This window comes from Chrysoperla carnea, chromosome 4 (genome assembly GCF_905475395.1).
Source record: "Chrysoperla carnea chromosome 4, inChrCarn1.1, whole genome shotgun sequence".
Classification (NCBI taxonomy): domain Eukaryota; kingdom Metazoa; phylum Arthropoda; class Insecta; order Neuroptera; family Chrysopidae; genus Chrysoperla; species Chrysoperla carnea.
The window spans coordinates 8,598,340-8,614,070 of record NC_058340.1 but is presented as its reverse complement, the minus strand read 5'-3'; the positions used below and the strand labels follow the sequence as shown (position 1 = coordinate 8,614,070).

General features: G+C 28.9%; 1 protein-coding gene across 1 annotated transcript; it reads left to right on the top strand.

Moving 5' to 3' along the window:
* Positions 1-53: 53 nt before the first annotated feature.
* LOC123299362 (farnesyl pyrophosphate synthase) lies at positions 54-15,215 on the top strand. The gene is made up of 6 exons (XM_044881739.1): positions 54-369; positions 9,660-9,828; positions 9,905-10,045; positions 13,132-13,335; positions 13,741-13,977; positions 14,222-15,215. The coding sequence occupies exons 1-6, from the start codon at positions 188-190 to the stop codon at positions 14,561-14,563; spliced, it is 1,275 nt and encodes a 424-aa protein (XP_044737674.1). The 5' UTR covers positions 54-187; the 3' UTR covers positions 14,564-15,215.
* Positions 15,216-15,731: the final 516 nt, after the last annotated feature.

Sequence of the window (15,731 nt, the reverse complement as noted above, 5' to 3'; positions counted from 1 at the left end):
TTATTGTGATCACATAAAATAAGTTCATGAGTTTGACTTGTGTCAGTGTACGTTAAGCATTGGTTAGGTGTACTCTTTATTAATATTATGAAAATTATTCTTGTTATTAATTAATCCAAGAGAAAACAATAGTTTAGCAAATAAACAAAAATTTTTTTAAATTACATTATATTCGAATTTTTTAAACATGTTTACCAATTTTGCTAAACGTATTGTTTCAAATCAAAAGACAATTACATCAAGTTTAAATCGAAATATTACAAAAACAACAAGTGTACCGCAAAGTGATGTTATATCGCGTACAAATAATGAACAGAAAATTGAAGATAAAAGCCAAAGAAAATTGTTACATTTAAAGAAATATCACAGGTTTGTTATTTATTTTTTTTAAAATTGATTCAAAGTTTTTCTTTTATAAAACAAGTACTGAAAATGAATTCATCTTCAAAAATAGTGTTCTTTATTTACACTATTGAGATTCAAGGTCAGAATCTCTTTTGAATAGTAAACAAGAATTTTCTTTGTATAAAATCTATGACAGGCGTACCCAAAATTATAAAATTTATTTACATACCTTTTCCTAAACAAAACATTCCAATAAATCGGTGAAAAAGAAAGTTTCAATTTGATTTGTTTAGAATTTCATGAATAATAAATAATTTGATTTAATGTGTGTACCAAATAAAATGAATAATTCGGGTATTTGACCTTGACTTTCATCACAGACATTTAGAAGAATATCAATTTGTAACCTTCCATGAATAAAAAAAAAATTAAAACTATGCTAAAATGATAATAAAATTTTAAGGAGTTTATAGTCATCTTTAAAATTAAAAAAAAAAAAAAAACGGAAACAATATTTTTCTAAATTTTTACAAAATGAAATATCCGAAGTTCAGTAATCCTAAAATAAAGTCTCGAAAACCTTGCCAGCACTCGCACCATAGATACTAGTAGCCGCGGAAATTAAACACTAAAAACAGCCAAAGTTCGAAAAATTTGAACACTAAGGCGGATTTGAATGCGGTTTCCTGCATCCGATTCGTTAGAGCGTCAGGAAATTTTGTGACCTAACAAGTTTGGAATCATTTTCATTACTATTAACTGAATTGTGAAATTAATATATTTGCGGTCAATTTAAAAAGCAATTATAGAATTCATATTTATGCAAATTGCATATTTATAAATCAATTTAGGTCACAAAATTTCCTGACGCTCTAACGAATTGAATGCAAAAAATCGTATTCAAATCCGCCTTACTGTTCAAATTTTCGAACTTCAGTACTACGTTTCCGTGACTATAGGATGTATTTTTAAGAATATGTCACAGTCATAGAACAAATAATCTATGTGCAGCTCTAAAATTGTGGTGTATGTACTCATGTACTATGTTTATTTATTTATATTTAGTATTTACAAACTGGTTAATGAACTCTGATTGTCCCTTTGGTGTTGGTGGCATTCTGGCATTATGCTATTTTTAATCAATTCAACTATAAGCACATTTATAATCATTTTATTTTAATATCCTTTATATCATTTATTGCATTTATAAGTTTTTGCTTTAACGCTTTTCTGATTTCACGAACGACAGAAGAGAAATTTGCCATGCGATAAGGACTTACTTTCGACAAAGCCTTAGGCTAGGTTATATCGAAGGGCTTGTTCAGCAATAATTAAAGCAATAAATTTTTTGAAAACTATGGTTTAAGGTAGTTTTGATCATGCTGATCAAAAGTTCTCATGAACTCAATCCTCAAAAACCCATCCCTTCCGAGCTATGGTCCTTCAAAAGTTATAACTACATGGAGCCGTAGTTGGGAAGGTGAGGGTTTTTGAGGGTTGAGCCTATAGGAATTTTTGCTCAAAACTAGCTTAATCTATAGTTTAAAAAAAATTTTAACCGAAACCAAAAATCAATATCTCATGTAGGCATAACCTATGAAGGGTCAAAGCTCGACAGGGAAGGGTTTTTGAGGGTTGACCCCATAAGAGCTTTTGATCAGCATGATCAAAATTACCTTAATCAGTAGTTTTCAAAAAATTTTAACCGAAATCAGTAATCAATATGTCATGTAGGCAAAATCTTTGAAGGGCAGTAGAACGGAAAGGAAGGGTTTTTGAGGGTTGAGCCCATAAGAAATTTTGATCAGCACGATCAAAACTATTTTAATCTATAGTCTTAACAAAAATTTTAACCGAAAACAAAAATTAATTTCTCATGTTGGCATAACCTTTGAAGGGCCGTACCTCGGAAGGGAAAGGTTTTTGAGGGTGAGTCCATAAGAACTTTTGATCAGCATGATCAAAACTACCTTCACCCATGAGTTTCAATAAATTTTAACACTATACTTCACTCGAAACCAAAAATTAATGTATTTGTCCGGGGTCAAAAAAATTATTGAACGTTTTATAATTCCTAGAGTTTAGTAAAAGTCAATCTTTTCAGCGTTCAGTTTCGCAGACTCTGTCAAAAAATTTACATCACATTTCCTACAGTAGTTATTATTTTTAATCCCCCAGTTTCATCTTCTTTTCTCTGGTTTAAAATAGATGATAGTGAAAAGGATAATAAAGAAAAGGCCTACGTGACTAAAAGCAGGAACACACATGATAATGCACAGTGTAGATGTACCGAAAATTAAATGCGTTAACTTGTGTGTGTGTGTGTGTTTATGTTGATATGTGTGCTAAAAACGATACCTTTGTATTTGTAAGGTGAAAAAAATAATTTTGTTTATTATATTAGTGATATAGTAAATTGTTTTATATCTTTAAAGATTATTTAGTTAACTGAAACAGGTTGAAAAACTGACCGGTTCAATCTTTACATAATTATCGTAGAAGAATGATATCGAATACTTTAAATTTTATGAGATAGTTCCTTTCCTTCTTAGTTTCTTTAATTCTGAAAATTTATCGATTAATAAGCAAGTAGTACTTTTAATAGAAAACGTTTTTATACCCTGTATATATGAAATATACATAGTATATTAATTTTAGTGCCAAGTTTGTAACTCTTAAAAATAATGATGCTAGGAAAAAAATTTTGTCATAGGTGTTCATAAAATCACCTAATTAGGCCATTTCCGGTTGTCCGTCCGTCCGTCCGTCTGTGGACACGATAACTCAAAAACGAAAAAAAATATCGAGCTGAAATTTTTACAGCGTACTCAGGACGTAAAAAGTGAGGTCAAGTTCGTAAATGAGCATCATAGGTCAATTGGGTCTTGGGTCCGTAGGACCCATCTTGTAAACCGTTAGAGATAGAACAAAAGTTTAAATGTAAAAAATGTTCTTTATCAAAAATTAAACAACTTTTGTTTGAAACATTTTTTCGTAAACATCACTGTTTACCCGTGAGGGCGCCAATTAGGCGGAAATTTTATAATATGTACTATACTTGATTATCAGTTATGTATATGTCACATGTTTGTATGTGTAATGTGATAAAGAAATCAACACTGACAATGCATGGTATTTCAACAGTTAACTCAGTCAATTGTTTGTTTTCACTTGTTTTTTAATGAAAAAAGATTTTATTTTTTTTTGGATCTCTAAATATTTAGTTATATTATCTGTTATAGTTTTTGAGATATCTTTTAACATCAAATATCGTACATCGGATATTGAAGTCATTAGTCAAGATAATTATATGATTAAATAATAATTTATATGTATTGTTTGTATGTTAATATCATTTTAAATAATTTATTTCATATCTTTAGTAATAGTTTTTTACAAAAAATATCAAGTAATTGCAAAAAAAAGTTGTTTTTGTTCAAGGTCTTTGATATTATTGATAGTTGAAGGGAGGTATTTTTGTTTTCATGACCAAAAAATAATTTTTTTTTTGTAACTATTTATCTGCAGTTTATCTAGAAAAAATTTCCATAATATTTAATTAATTGTTTTTTAAACAACTCAATGTTTTCCACTTTTTTTTAAAAAATAGTTTGCAGTATGTATTAAGTTTCAGCCCGATCTAATGTTCAAAACAAAATTTTTAGTTAAAGTAGGAGTTAGTTGCACTAAATGCAAGAATCAAATGATCTTTGACATAGATTTAAAAAAGATAAAGATATAAATATGTAAAGAAACGTGCTTCTTTACATAAAAATGCAAATAAACGTCATAAATTATTTAAACAATTTTAATACATGCCGTAGATAACAGAACATGACGTCAAATTTTGAAAATTTAACCTTATTATTACACGAGCTTCCTCTACTCAACAAATGATTTACATATGATAGTATTTCAATAATTTTAATTTTAATTACTCTTTAATAAATACAATACTTCGATTTCGTGTCCAAACTTAATTTATGTATGGCTTCGAGTCTATACTCAATCGTTAAAATCGTTATTAACGAAAAATCGTTAAAATCGCCTTTTTTGGATCTGTTCCAAAATACTATATAATCCCATCTGAAGCTGAATAGTGAGTAAATCCTACCGACCGATACAAATTCTAAGGCACTTGCAAATGTGCTAGAATGATACGGTTTTCGGAATTCAACGAAATTGTTTCGAAAACCCCCGAAAGCACGTTTCTCTGTTCTATGCATGCTACCACCAATTGACCCGAAATAAAGTCAAATTAACAGAATACTTCGAAAAATTTCACTTCCTACATCACAACCCTCCGAAAAAGATAAAAACATCCCTAAAACTACCGTTTTTCTTCTTTACATGCTCGAAAGATGAGGTTTTTTTTGTTTTTTCAAGGCCGAAATTCGCTACGGTCTTTGAGAGCAAAGCGAGTGAATGAATAATATCTGTTACTCAGTCAAATGACTTCAGATGAGGTCGCAAGATCCTCTATGCATTCAGGTTTGTCCAAGTGATTCGGCCCATATTATTAATCGAGCGACGGAAGGAAAAAATATGGCGATGCCATGAGAAATATGGGATCACTGATATCTGCATAATTAGATAGAAAATCCAATGTATTGAATTTGACACTTTGAAGTATTAATAGCGCCTCAAGTTGGAAGTAAAAAAAATGAAACGGCGCAAGCGCAGATATAATTGTAGAGTAAACATTTATTTGAATTAAAAAATAAAATTTGCGTACGCATGCGTACAATTGTTTCGTTTAGTTCCCAGCCACTCATTTTGAGCGCTAGGAATGCGAGTAATAACATAAAATAAAGGGGAAGGAAATTATAGTTATATGTTCCTAATTAAAATGTTCTGTTAATAAATATTAATAAAAGTTCACAATTTATTAATAAAATGTTTATTGACTTATAATAGCATGCCCTATACGACTACAATCCACGTGTTTAGCATGTGATTCATTTGTTTTTATTTTAATTCAATAATTTAAATATTCCAATTTGCATCGATAAATAGTGATAATTGATTGAACTATTAAGGAAGGTTCAGTAGCTCTACGTGAATACATTTCCTTACGCTGATAAGATTGCAGCGTCGTGAAAAAGCAAATTAAAAATAAATGTAAATTCGTCAATTCGAAATTATTTTTAAAGGACCCCGCACGATTGGATAAGATAATGGCTTTCTGTAAAAAATTTTTAAACCGCTGCAAAAATGTTCTTCGAATTGTTCTGATCAAGAGTTTTCACGGCTCACAAAATTTTTAATGAGAAGTTTTCGAGCTACTGACGGTCAAAGCTATATAGACTCGGTAAAATCCGTCATTGAGCATGGGAAATTTTTACAGGATCCCGTTTAAAAAATACTACTACGTAAAAATACAATTCATGGCCATCTGTTCTGATATACTATTTTAAATTTAAAAAAAAAATTGAAAACTACATATATTTTACCTGTATAAAAAAATCACTATCCCTATTTCGAGTGTTATGGAAGGGGGATAAGTGAGAACAAAGGAGGTGAAAGCTATAACAGGGTGGTCTTTACCAGTCTTTTACTTCTAAACACAGCGAAGAAGCGGGCGGGTATCAAGCCAGTAAATATATAATTGATTTAGTTCGTATAATTGAATCACATACAATTTGAACACGATATTACCATTCGATCATTTCGTGATAACATTTTTTTGTTTCGTTTTTGCTGCAAACAAAAAAGGGAATATAATTTTACTTACAAAGACCTCAAATACAAATAATAAAAAATATGATAATTTTGAGATTTATAAAATTAAATTTTGTTTGTATGTATATTTGTTGAATACATTAACCGGTTAATTTTTATCCAATGTCAATGTAAATACATAAATAACATTTTATTTTTTATTTATTTTGATTATTATTATTATTAAAATAATTTTATCACGTGGATTAATCAAAGGATTACGAATTCCATTATATTTATGATAACTGATAACACACTTTTATTGTTTTGTTATTTTTAAATTTTAATTGAATTTAATTTTAAATCATTGACTTTAGTTTTATCGAAAAATCTCTATAATTACAGACATCTAAAGCTATCAGATATTGGGTTTTCCTGCTATAACTAGTGATAATTTTCCCGCTAAGAGATGGAGTTTTACAAAATAAACTTGAAAGAGTTATTACCCGAATTTGATTATGTACAAGTGAAATTTACGAAAGTTAAAAAACCCCCGACAAATTTTTCAGGTACGGAACTTTTTTCCTTAGAGCCTTCTCCAAAAAGAACAGATTTTGAGGTTTATCGCGGAATTCCGGAACCAGGCGTCCACATTCTTGAAATCTTATAGAGCTAGGGTAATTTTGATCATAAATTTGAAAATTATGGCCCAAATTTAGTAGGATTACATACTTGGTTTATCAAAATTGAATAAAATTTGGATGTGATAGAGCAAAATTAAATTTTTTAGATTCTGATGACGTCATAAAGTTCAAAAATTTAATTTTTTTAATAACACAGGCAATTTTTATCCGATCTTATTGGAATTTTTTTTGAAACCCACTAATTTTGGGTCATTCTTTTCAGCTGTGATGTCAGTTTTTCGCTAGCTATCACATATGTGCCTAATTCCAGGACCAGACCTCCACAATCTTGAAACCTTATAGAGCTAGGTTAATTTTGACCAAAAATTTGAAAAGTATGGCCCAAATTTAGTAGGATTACATACTTGGTTTATCAAAATTGGATAAAATTTGGATGTGATAGAGCAAAATTAAATTTTTTGGATTCTGATGACGTCATAAAGTTCAAAAATTTAATTTTTTTAATAACACAGGCAATTTTTATCCGATCTTATTGAAATTTTTTTTGAAACTCACTAATTTTGGGTCATTCTTTTCAGCTGTGATGTCAGTTTTTCGCTAGCTATCACATATGTGCCTAATTCCAGGACCAGACCTCCACAATCTTGAAACCTAATAGAGCTAGATTAATTTTGACCATAAATTTGAAAAGTATGGCCCAAATTTAGTAGGATTACATACTTGGTTTATCAAAATTGGATAAAATTTGGATGTGATAGAGCAAAATTAAATTTTTTGGATTCTGATGACGTCATAAAGTTCAAAAATTCGATTTTTTGATAACACAGGCAATTTTTATCCGATCTTATTGGAATTTTTTTTGAAACCCACTAATTTTGGGTCATTCTTTTCAGCTGTGATGTCAGTTTTTCGCTAGCTATCACATATGTGCCTAATTCCAGGACCAGACCTCCACAATCTTGAAACCTAATAGAGCTAGGTTAATTTTGACCAAAAATTTGAAAAGTATGGCCCAAATTTAGTAGGATTACATACTTGGTTTATCAAAATTGAATAAAATTTGGATGTGATAGAGCAAAATTAAATTTTTTGGATTCTGATGACGTCATAAAGTTCAAAAATTCAATTTTTTTAATAACACAGGCAATTTTTATCCGATCTTATTGGAATTTTTTTTGAAACCCACTAATTTTGGGTCATTCTTTTCAGCTGTGATGTCAGTTTTTCGCTAGCTATCACATATGTGCCTAATTCCAGGACCAGACCTCCACAATCTTGAAACCTAATAGAGCTAGGTTAATTTTGACCAAAAATTTGAAAAGTATGGCCCAAATTTAGTAGGATTACATATTTGGTTTATCAAAATTGGATAAAATTTGGATGTGATAGAGCAAAATTATATTTTTTGGATTCTGATGACGTCATAAAGACTGACAATTTACTGCTAATATCAGTATTCTCAAAGCATTTTTCCACTGATTTACCAACCATAAAAGTATTCCTACACATAATGACATAATATTATTATATTCTTGAATATTTACTCCGCAGACAGAATAAAAAACTATTTGTATTTGTAGACAGACTATTAATATCGATTAGATTCAAAATTACTAAAAAAAACATTGTATAAACAACAATAATAAACAAATTTGCATATTCAATTACAGCGTAGTGTTTATAAAATTTCTTACATATTAGTTGTTACAAATTTAACATTCAATGGTTGGTTAATTTGTTTACAAAATAAAATATTTCCTTCTAAACATCATTCCTAATTAGTAACCATAAATTATAATATTGTTTACAATAAAAGAAATTGCGCATGAATATAAATTCTTTAATTTTTTTGTTTTGAAAATTTTAATAGTCTAGCACATGTCGTGGCATTAGGCGATTAAATTGAGCATAAATAAACATCTTTTTTTCAATAGAAACGAAATTTTGCAAACATAAATTCTATGGCATTGTCCTCTTCTACTTACACTCAGTGTTATTATGCAAATGCGTAAAAAAACACCAATATAAAAGAGTAAAAGTGCAGACAGACAAACACACTTACAGGCTGGCGATCGAGCTGGAAAAGTCAAAGAATTTTGATATAGGCCTAGGAAAATGGTAAATTGTTGAGTTTCTAGAATTGAATTCTGAAGACCTGATTCTCCATAAATTTTTAATAAGTTATCGATATAAATGTCTACAAGGCTCCTATTTTACTTTTTCTGTATTTGATAACTGGTAGTTGTAACTCGCCAACTGGCGATAATAATTCATACTAATTAAAATCAGAAGAAGACCCGAAATCAGTAGTCACAATTTCAACTACCAGATGGCAATACTTGTACTTACCATTTTTTAATGCCAATAAAAATATTCAAATTCAAATAAGATAAATTCCGCCAACAACAATTATCTCAGTCAATTGTTTATTTTGATTACTATCTATCAGAAAATTGAAAATTTAATGTTTGTATTTTTGTTAATTAATAAAAACTGTTTGCGAGGAATTTTATTGTGTATTAAATAATTATCTTTGTGGTAAAAGAAATTTTATATCATAAATAATTTACTATTACTATAAACATAATATTATCTCTAGTAGCGGAATTCCCGTTAAAAAATCATTAGATAAATTATTTTATTTAAACTATCTATATTTCATAATTTATAGAGGATTTCGGTGCGTCAGGACATTTATTGAAGTTTTTTCTTTTTACTAAAGTCGTATCTGCTTTCCGATTGCCATGAAAATTTGAGATTTAAAAGTCTATTGGAATAGCGTATCTTCAAATTCATTTTCTGGCAAAGTCCAAAATGATCAAGGATAACAAAGTTGCAATTCTGCAAATATAACACATTTTAACGGAAAAAAAAGCTTTTTTTGCAAAATGTAGTATGAGAGTTTGAATTAAATAGTGCAGAAAGAAACCCTACCATGCAATAAAATCGAATTCTTTTATTTTAGCTTTTATTAAAACCAGTACTCAAAACAACTTCTTTTATTTTCAGGTTATTATCTACATTACAATCGACTGCAATTCCACCAGTTGTTACAGGAAGTGTTGTAAGCAAACAAGAGAAAAGAGAATTTATGTCAGTATTTCCTGATATTGTCAGGGACTTAACAAATTCGGGCAAATACAAAGATATTCCAGATGTTTCAAAATGGTTGGCAAAGGTTAATACTACAAAAAAAATTTTTTTTAATGCATTTTTTTTTTTAATGTTTTAAAACAAATATTTTGATTTTGTAGGTATTACAATATAATGTTCCAAATGGGAAAAAAAATCGTGGATTAGCGTTAGTGACTGCATATAAATTATTGGCCAAACCAGAAGATTTTACAAATGAAAATCATCGTCTAGCAATCATTTTGGGATGGTGTGTTGAAATGGTAATTATTTTTTTATTTTTTTTTTAAATGAAGGATATGTTATTTTACATATTACACAAATTCCAAACTTGATCGATTTATCCAGGGGAAAAATATCCTACGATGATAAATATAAGATTTGAGTCAAGTCACTTGGTCGTTTTCAAGGGGTACCCCTTAGAAAAATTCGAAAAAATCGTAAAAAATTAATTGTTTTGGAATTTGATGAAACTCAGTTTATAAGGTAAATTTGACCCAAGAAATTAAAAAATCGGGTTTATTTGGGGATTGGCCGAGTAATTTTCGAAAAAAACGATATTTCGGTTCGATTTCCGGTATTATCTCGAGAATTATTCGCCCAATCCTTAAATGAAACCGATTTTTGTATTTTTTGGGTCAAAATTACCTTATATACAGAGTTTTATCGAAATTGGAGACGATAAATTTGTATCGATTTTTTGCAATTTTTTCAAGGGGTACCCCTTAGAAAAATTCGAAAAAATCGTAAAAAATTAATTGTTTCGGAATTTGATGAAACTCAGTTTATAAGGTAAATTTGACCCAAGAAATTAAAAAATCGGGTTTATTTGGCGATTGGCCGAGTAATTTTCGAAAAAAACGATATTTCGGATCGATTTACCTATACCATTTTTTTTTTCGTAGCATCAATATTTTTAAGCGTTACAAACTTGGGACTAAACTTAATATACTATGTATATTTCATATATACATGGTATAATAAGAAGAAATAGTTGAATAAAATAATTATCATACAGAATCAAGTAATGTCACAAAGGTTAATGTATTTTATTATTATTTAGTACAACTGTTGATGAGATGTAATCAGCATAGAAGTGAGCTCTTATATTACCACTTGAATCAGTATTATGACATGTTTGGTTTTATTATCCATTTTATTGTGTTCATTTCTAAATATTTTTCTTTTAAATTTATATCATTTTTAAAACAAGTTGACGTCAAACATTATATATACAAAAATATTATTCCTCATTGATCTTTGACTGCAATTGGTTAATTTTATACACATTGATTTTTTTACATAACACATCTTCTGTTTTTCGACATAGTTTATTATTTAATAAAAATAATGTAGATAATTGAACCAAGCTATGTCTTTGTTCGTTATACACTTAATGTAGAACAAATTGGCAAGAGAGCGCGAAAATTTTTAACCAAGTTTTTTTTTCTGCGGGTTTTCTTGAAATGGGTCTACAAAGTATACTAAAATTCTTGTTGTCAAGTGGAAAATTGGTCAGGTTAATCACATCACTTTTTTAGGGAAGATACAAAACACTTTGTGCCTAATCGACTTATAAATATAAAATTCCTCATTTTAAAATTTTTACTTTTTAGAATTAAAGACAAAAACAGCTTTACTAAATTTTAGGATGCGATACAAAAAGCTTCCCGAAATAATCTCAACCCAAAATTTTCTACACTGGTGTACCACTCCGAACTGAACTAAGTTAGCATTTATGCCTTTATCGTCAAAAGTAAATATTTACATTATAAAAATAGTAATAATAATAATAAAGATAATTTATTTTTATGTCATCCAAAAATATTTATAGATTTATGATTTATAAATACAAGCGTTTCAATTATACCAGAAATCTTTTATGTGACATTCAAAATTTAAATGTACACATCTTAAAAAATTATTTACTTTTTCATGCTTGTCTAATGAGTTTTGTCTGTTTTGGTAAGCAGATAGATCGCTCAATATCAGCATAAACTTTAGGTCTCAAACGAGAGTCTCATTCTTAAAATAATTGCTCTTCAATTCAATATAATTTTTTTTTTCATTATTAATTTTTCATAATTAACTTATAGAAAAGTCAAAATGATTGTGTTACATGGAATTTTTCTTTGGCCAAGTTTTAGTTGATCGATAAGTTGATAGATAATCATTGATAAAAATAAAATCGGGAAAAACATTTTTCTTTTATTTTAAAAAGAAAAATACGCATTTATTTCACATGCATTTCGTCTTAAGGTATTTCCAAACTATCTCAGTTGATCGGAATCCCGCGCATACACATGCATTACTAAATGTATGCGCGAAATAGATATATATGTCACCGTAACATTGTAATTTCCTTCAGATTGTAAAATGACTAGTAAAATTGTAAATTTGACTTGAAAAAAAGACCCTAACCCGTGCTAACTCGACTGAGACCAACTAATTAGTCCCGTTGGTCTCAGTCCCGAATTCGGATCAACACCTAAGTTCCCATGAATGAGTTTTTCTTACCTGTCAAGTTTTCGTACGTAAGTTTTGATTCTCTTCAGTATCGAGAATAAACTAGATGAAAGAAAAATTTTTATTTAAAAAAAATGTTGGTATATTATCATTAGATAAAATTAATTAATCTACAAACGGTAAAATTTCATCATGGAAAAATATTTAAAGTACAATTTGTAAGTTGTTACATGTTGTTTACAAATAACATAAGTTGTTACTAAATAACAGCTTAAATTAAGATAGATTGTTTATGAATAGTAATAAAATGATAGTGATAACCCCAATTTGATTGAATTACCATACCTATTTTAATCAGTAAATATATAATATTTTGCATGTAAAAAATTAAATCATTCTGGCACCACTGGAACAACACAGAATAATCACAATTATTTTGTGTGATACTCATATTTATTTTAACTAAATTATCAAAATATAATTTTAATCTAAAATTATTTTTTTGTCTTTTCACAAACACTAATTTAAAAATTAAAAATTCGTTACTGGTTAATAGAAACAAAATTCTAGAACAATATAAATATAGCAAGTGAAATTTACAAAATGTAAAGAACCCTCAACAACTCTCTCCAAACAATACTCTTACTAACCGATGACACAAACCGTGATGACATATTTTGTAAAAATATACCCCCAGGATTCACAATAAAAATATTTAGCTAATTAATACAATTTAGCCTATTTTTTTTACTGTAGGCTGCTAGCTTTGTATGGTGCAGACACTTGACTTGAACCCCCCATAAAAATCATAATTGAAGTAATCGTATCTCCGAGAAAGGTTTAAGTTCGTTTATTTAATTATACGAAATTTTTTATGTTATAGTTACAAGGCCACTTTTTGGTAGCTGACGATATTATGGATGAATCAGAAAAACGTCGTGGTATGCCTTGTTGGTATAAGGTACCAAACGTTGGTATTAATGCAATCAATGACAGCATACTTCTTTATAACTGCATATTTTTGATATTGAAGAAATATTTCCAAGATAAACCCTGTTACGTTGATCTTGTAAATCTTTTCCATGAGGTAAGTAAAGTAACTTTTATGTACATTTATTAAAGGAAGGTTAAGAAATTTTGCGCCCGTAGGAAGTTTCTTTAATTCTCGCGCCTGTAGGCACGCACCAACTTTGCCCTATGGATAATTTGCCTCTAACATTTATAATATTTAACTGGAAGATCAAATTTCAGTTGGTGAGAAAACCAGGTTTCCTAGATTTAACTAATCTGAAACTACAATTATTTTTACCTCTTATCATAACTTCTTCTTAATCAAAGAAAATTCAGGGAATTTCAATTCAATTTCCATCGTACTTTGATTCTTCAAGAAGATTTAGATGTGGTGATTGTTACACAAAAATGTAGATGTGTATTTTTGAAAAAAATAAATTTTTAAAACAACTATTTCTAACATAATTTCTTTTATTTACAGACTGCATTCAAAACAGGATTAGGACAATCTTTGGACATGCTTACATGCAGGGACAAACCATCTTTAGATTTATTTACTATGGATCGATATGATGCTATTACTAGATACAAGACTGCTTATTATTCTTTTGAATTACCCGTTGCTTTGGCAATGTACTTGGCTGGTATTAATGATCCAGAAATGCATCGACAAGCATCCACAATTATGTTGGAAATGGGACAATTCTTCCAGATCCAGGTATATATTGTAAAATTTTTATTTTTCTTTCATAGAAATTTAGGGAGCTTTCATAAAAATTATGAAAGAGTTTTACAGCAAATATATTCCACCGGTACAGAATTTGGCTTATGACTCATTTACAGTTTATACTTAATTTACATACATTTAAAAAATCCAAACCGAAATACTTTATGTAGCAAGATCTTTTGATTTAACAGTTCATGAATAACGTTTTTACATTAAATTTTTTTTTTAATTTCAGGATGATTTCCTCGACTGTTTTGGCGATGTTGATGTAACTGGTAAAACTAGCAACGATAATGATATTCGTGAAGGAAAATGTACGTGGTTAGCAGTAGTAGCACTTCAACGAGCATCACCCGAGCAACGTAAAATATTAGAGACTTGTTATGGATCAAACGATCCAAATGATGCAGCCACTGTACGAGAATTATATGAAAAATTAAACATACCACATATTTATGCAGTTTACGAGGAAGAAAGTTATAATTTAATTCGTACACATATTCAACAAATATCGAGAGGATTACGACACGAATTATTCTTCAAATTTTTGGATAAAATTTATCGGCGAGACCATTAAATCTTTTATTCGAATATCAATATTGAATATATTTTCATATTCAGAACTGAATGTTAAAAATTTTATTGTATTAACCAGATATATAATTTAGTTTAATCAAGGACGGATTTAAAGAAAGAAGTTTCATCTATTTTTAAATTTCCTTACAACTCTAATGCTTCATCAAAATACAATAATGGATTAGAATTTTTAGTTAAAATGAAAAACTTTTTAATTCCAAGACGGCTCTAACTATTAAATTAATAATATTCCCAGGTAACAGCTAGACCGAACGCATATTAAACCCGTTGATTGACGCAAGTAATCGGGGTCTTAATTTAAAATTATGCCGCAGTTCTATCGCTACCGCGTTCATGTGAACAATAATGCATCCAATTTTTGCAATGTTTATCGAATCTTTATCAAATTAAAAAATCAGTTACAACATTGTCAGTTCTGCTAGGTTTCTCTGGAATTTATTAGATGAACTATAGTACGAACGCATTCATTTCATTCCGTGTACAAACAGTCGCTGTTATATTCATTTTCAGCTTATCACCTCACTGCGTCACACATTACGTGCAGCTTTAAAATATGTTTTATGACTTTAAATTAAAAGATAAGTTTTTTCTGTAAAAGATAACCTTTTATTGATATTACCAGCATGATACCCGCCCGCTTCGGTGGAGCATGATATTATTTTAAAGTTTCATTCAAATCCATTCAGTAATTTTTGCGTGAAAGCGTAACAAACAAACAACTCACTTCCACATTTATAATATATCTCTCAGTAGTTTCAAATTTTTGAATCACACTAAATACTTCCAAACTGTACAATTCTCAAATATGATATGAAAAGATAAATAATATAAGCGTAATAATTTTTGGTTTGTATGCCTATACTGTCTTTGATATAGAACGATAAAAATAACTTCACACTTGTCGATCTTGATGTATTTTTATGAAATTGAAACTAAAAAACTTTGTACTAACTTTATCGCCTTAGTTTGGCCGCCAATTCTAATACCTTATGTAATATGGCAAATTTTTTTGTGAGTGTCTTTTTACAATGATAGTCCGGGACTTATATATTAAGTGCACATAATTCATGATATTCTAAGTCAATGATCATTAAATTACATAAGAATTATTAATAAAGTGACAAATTTTTTATCTTTTATATATAGTT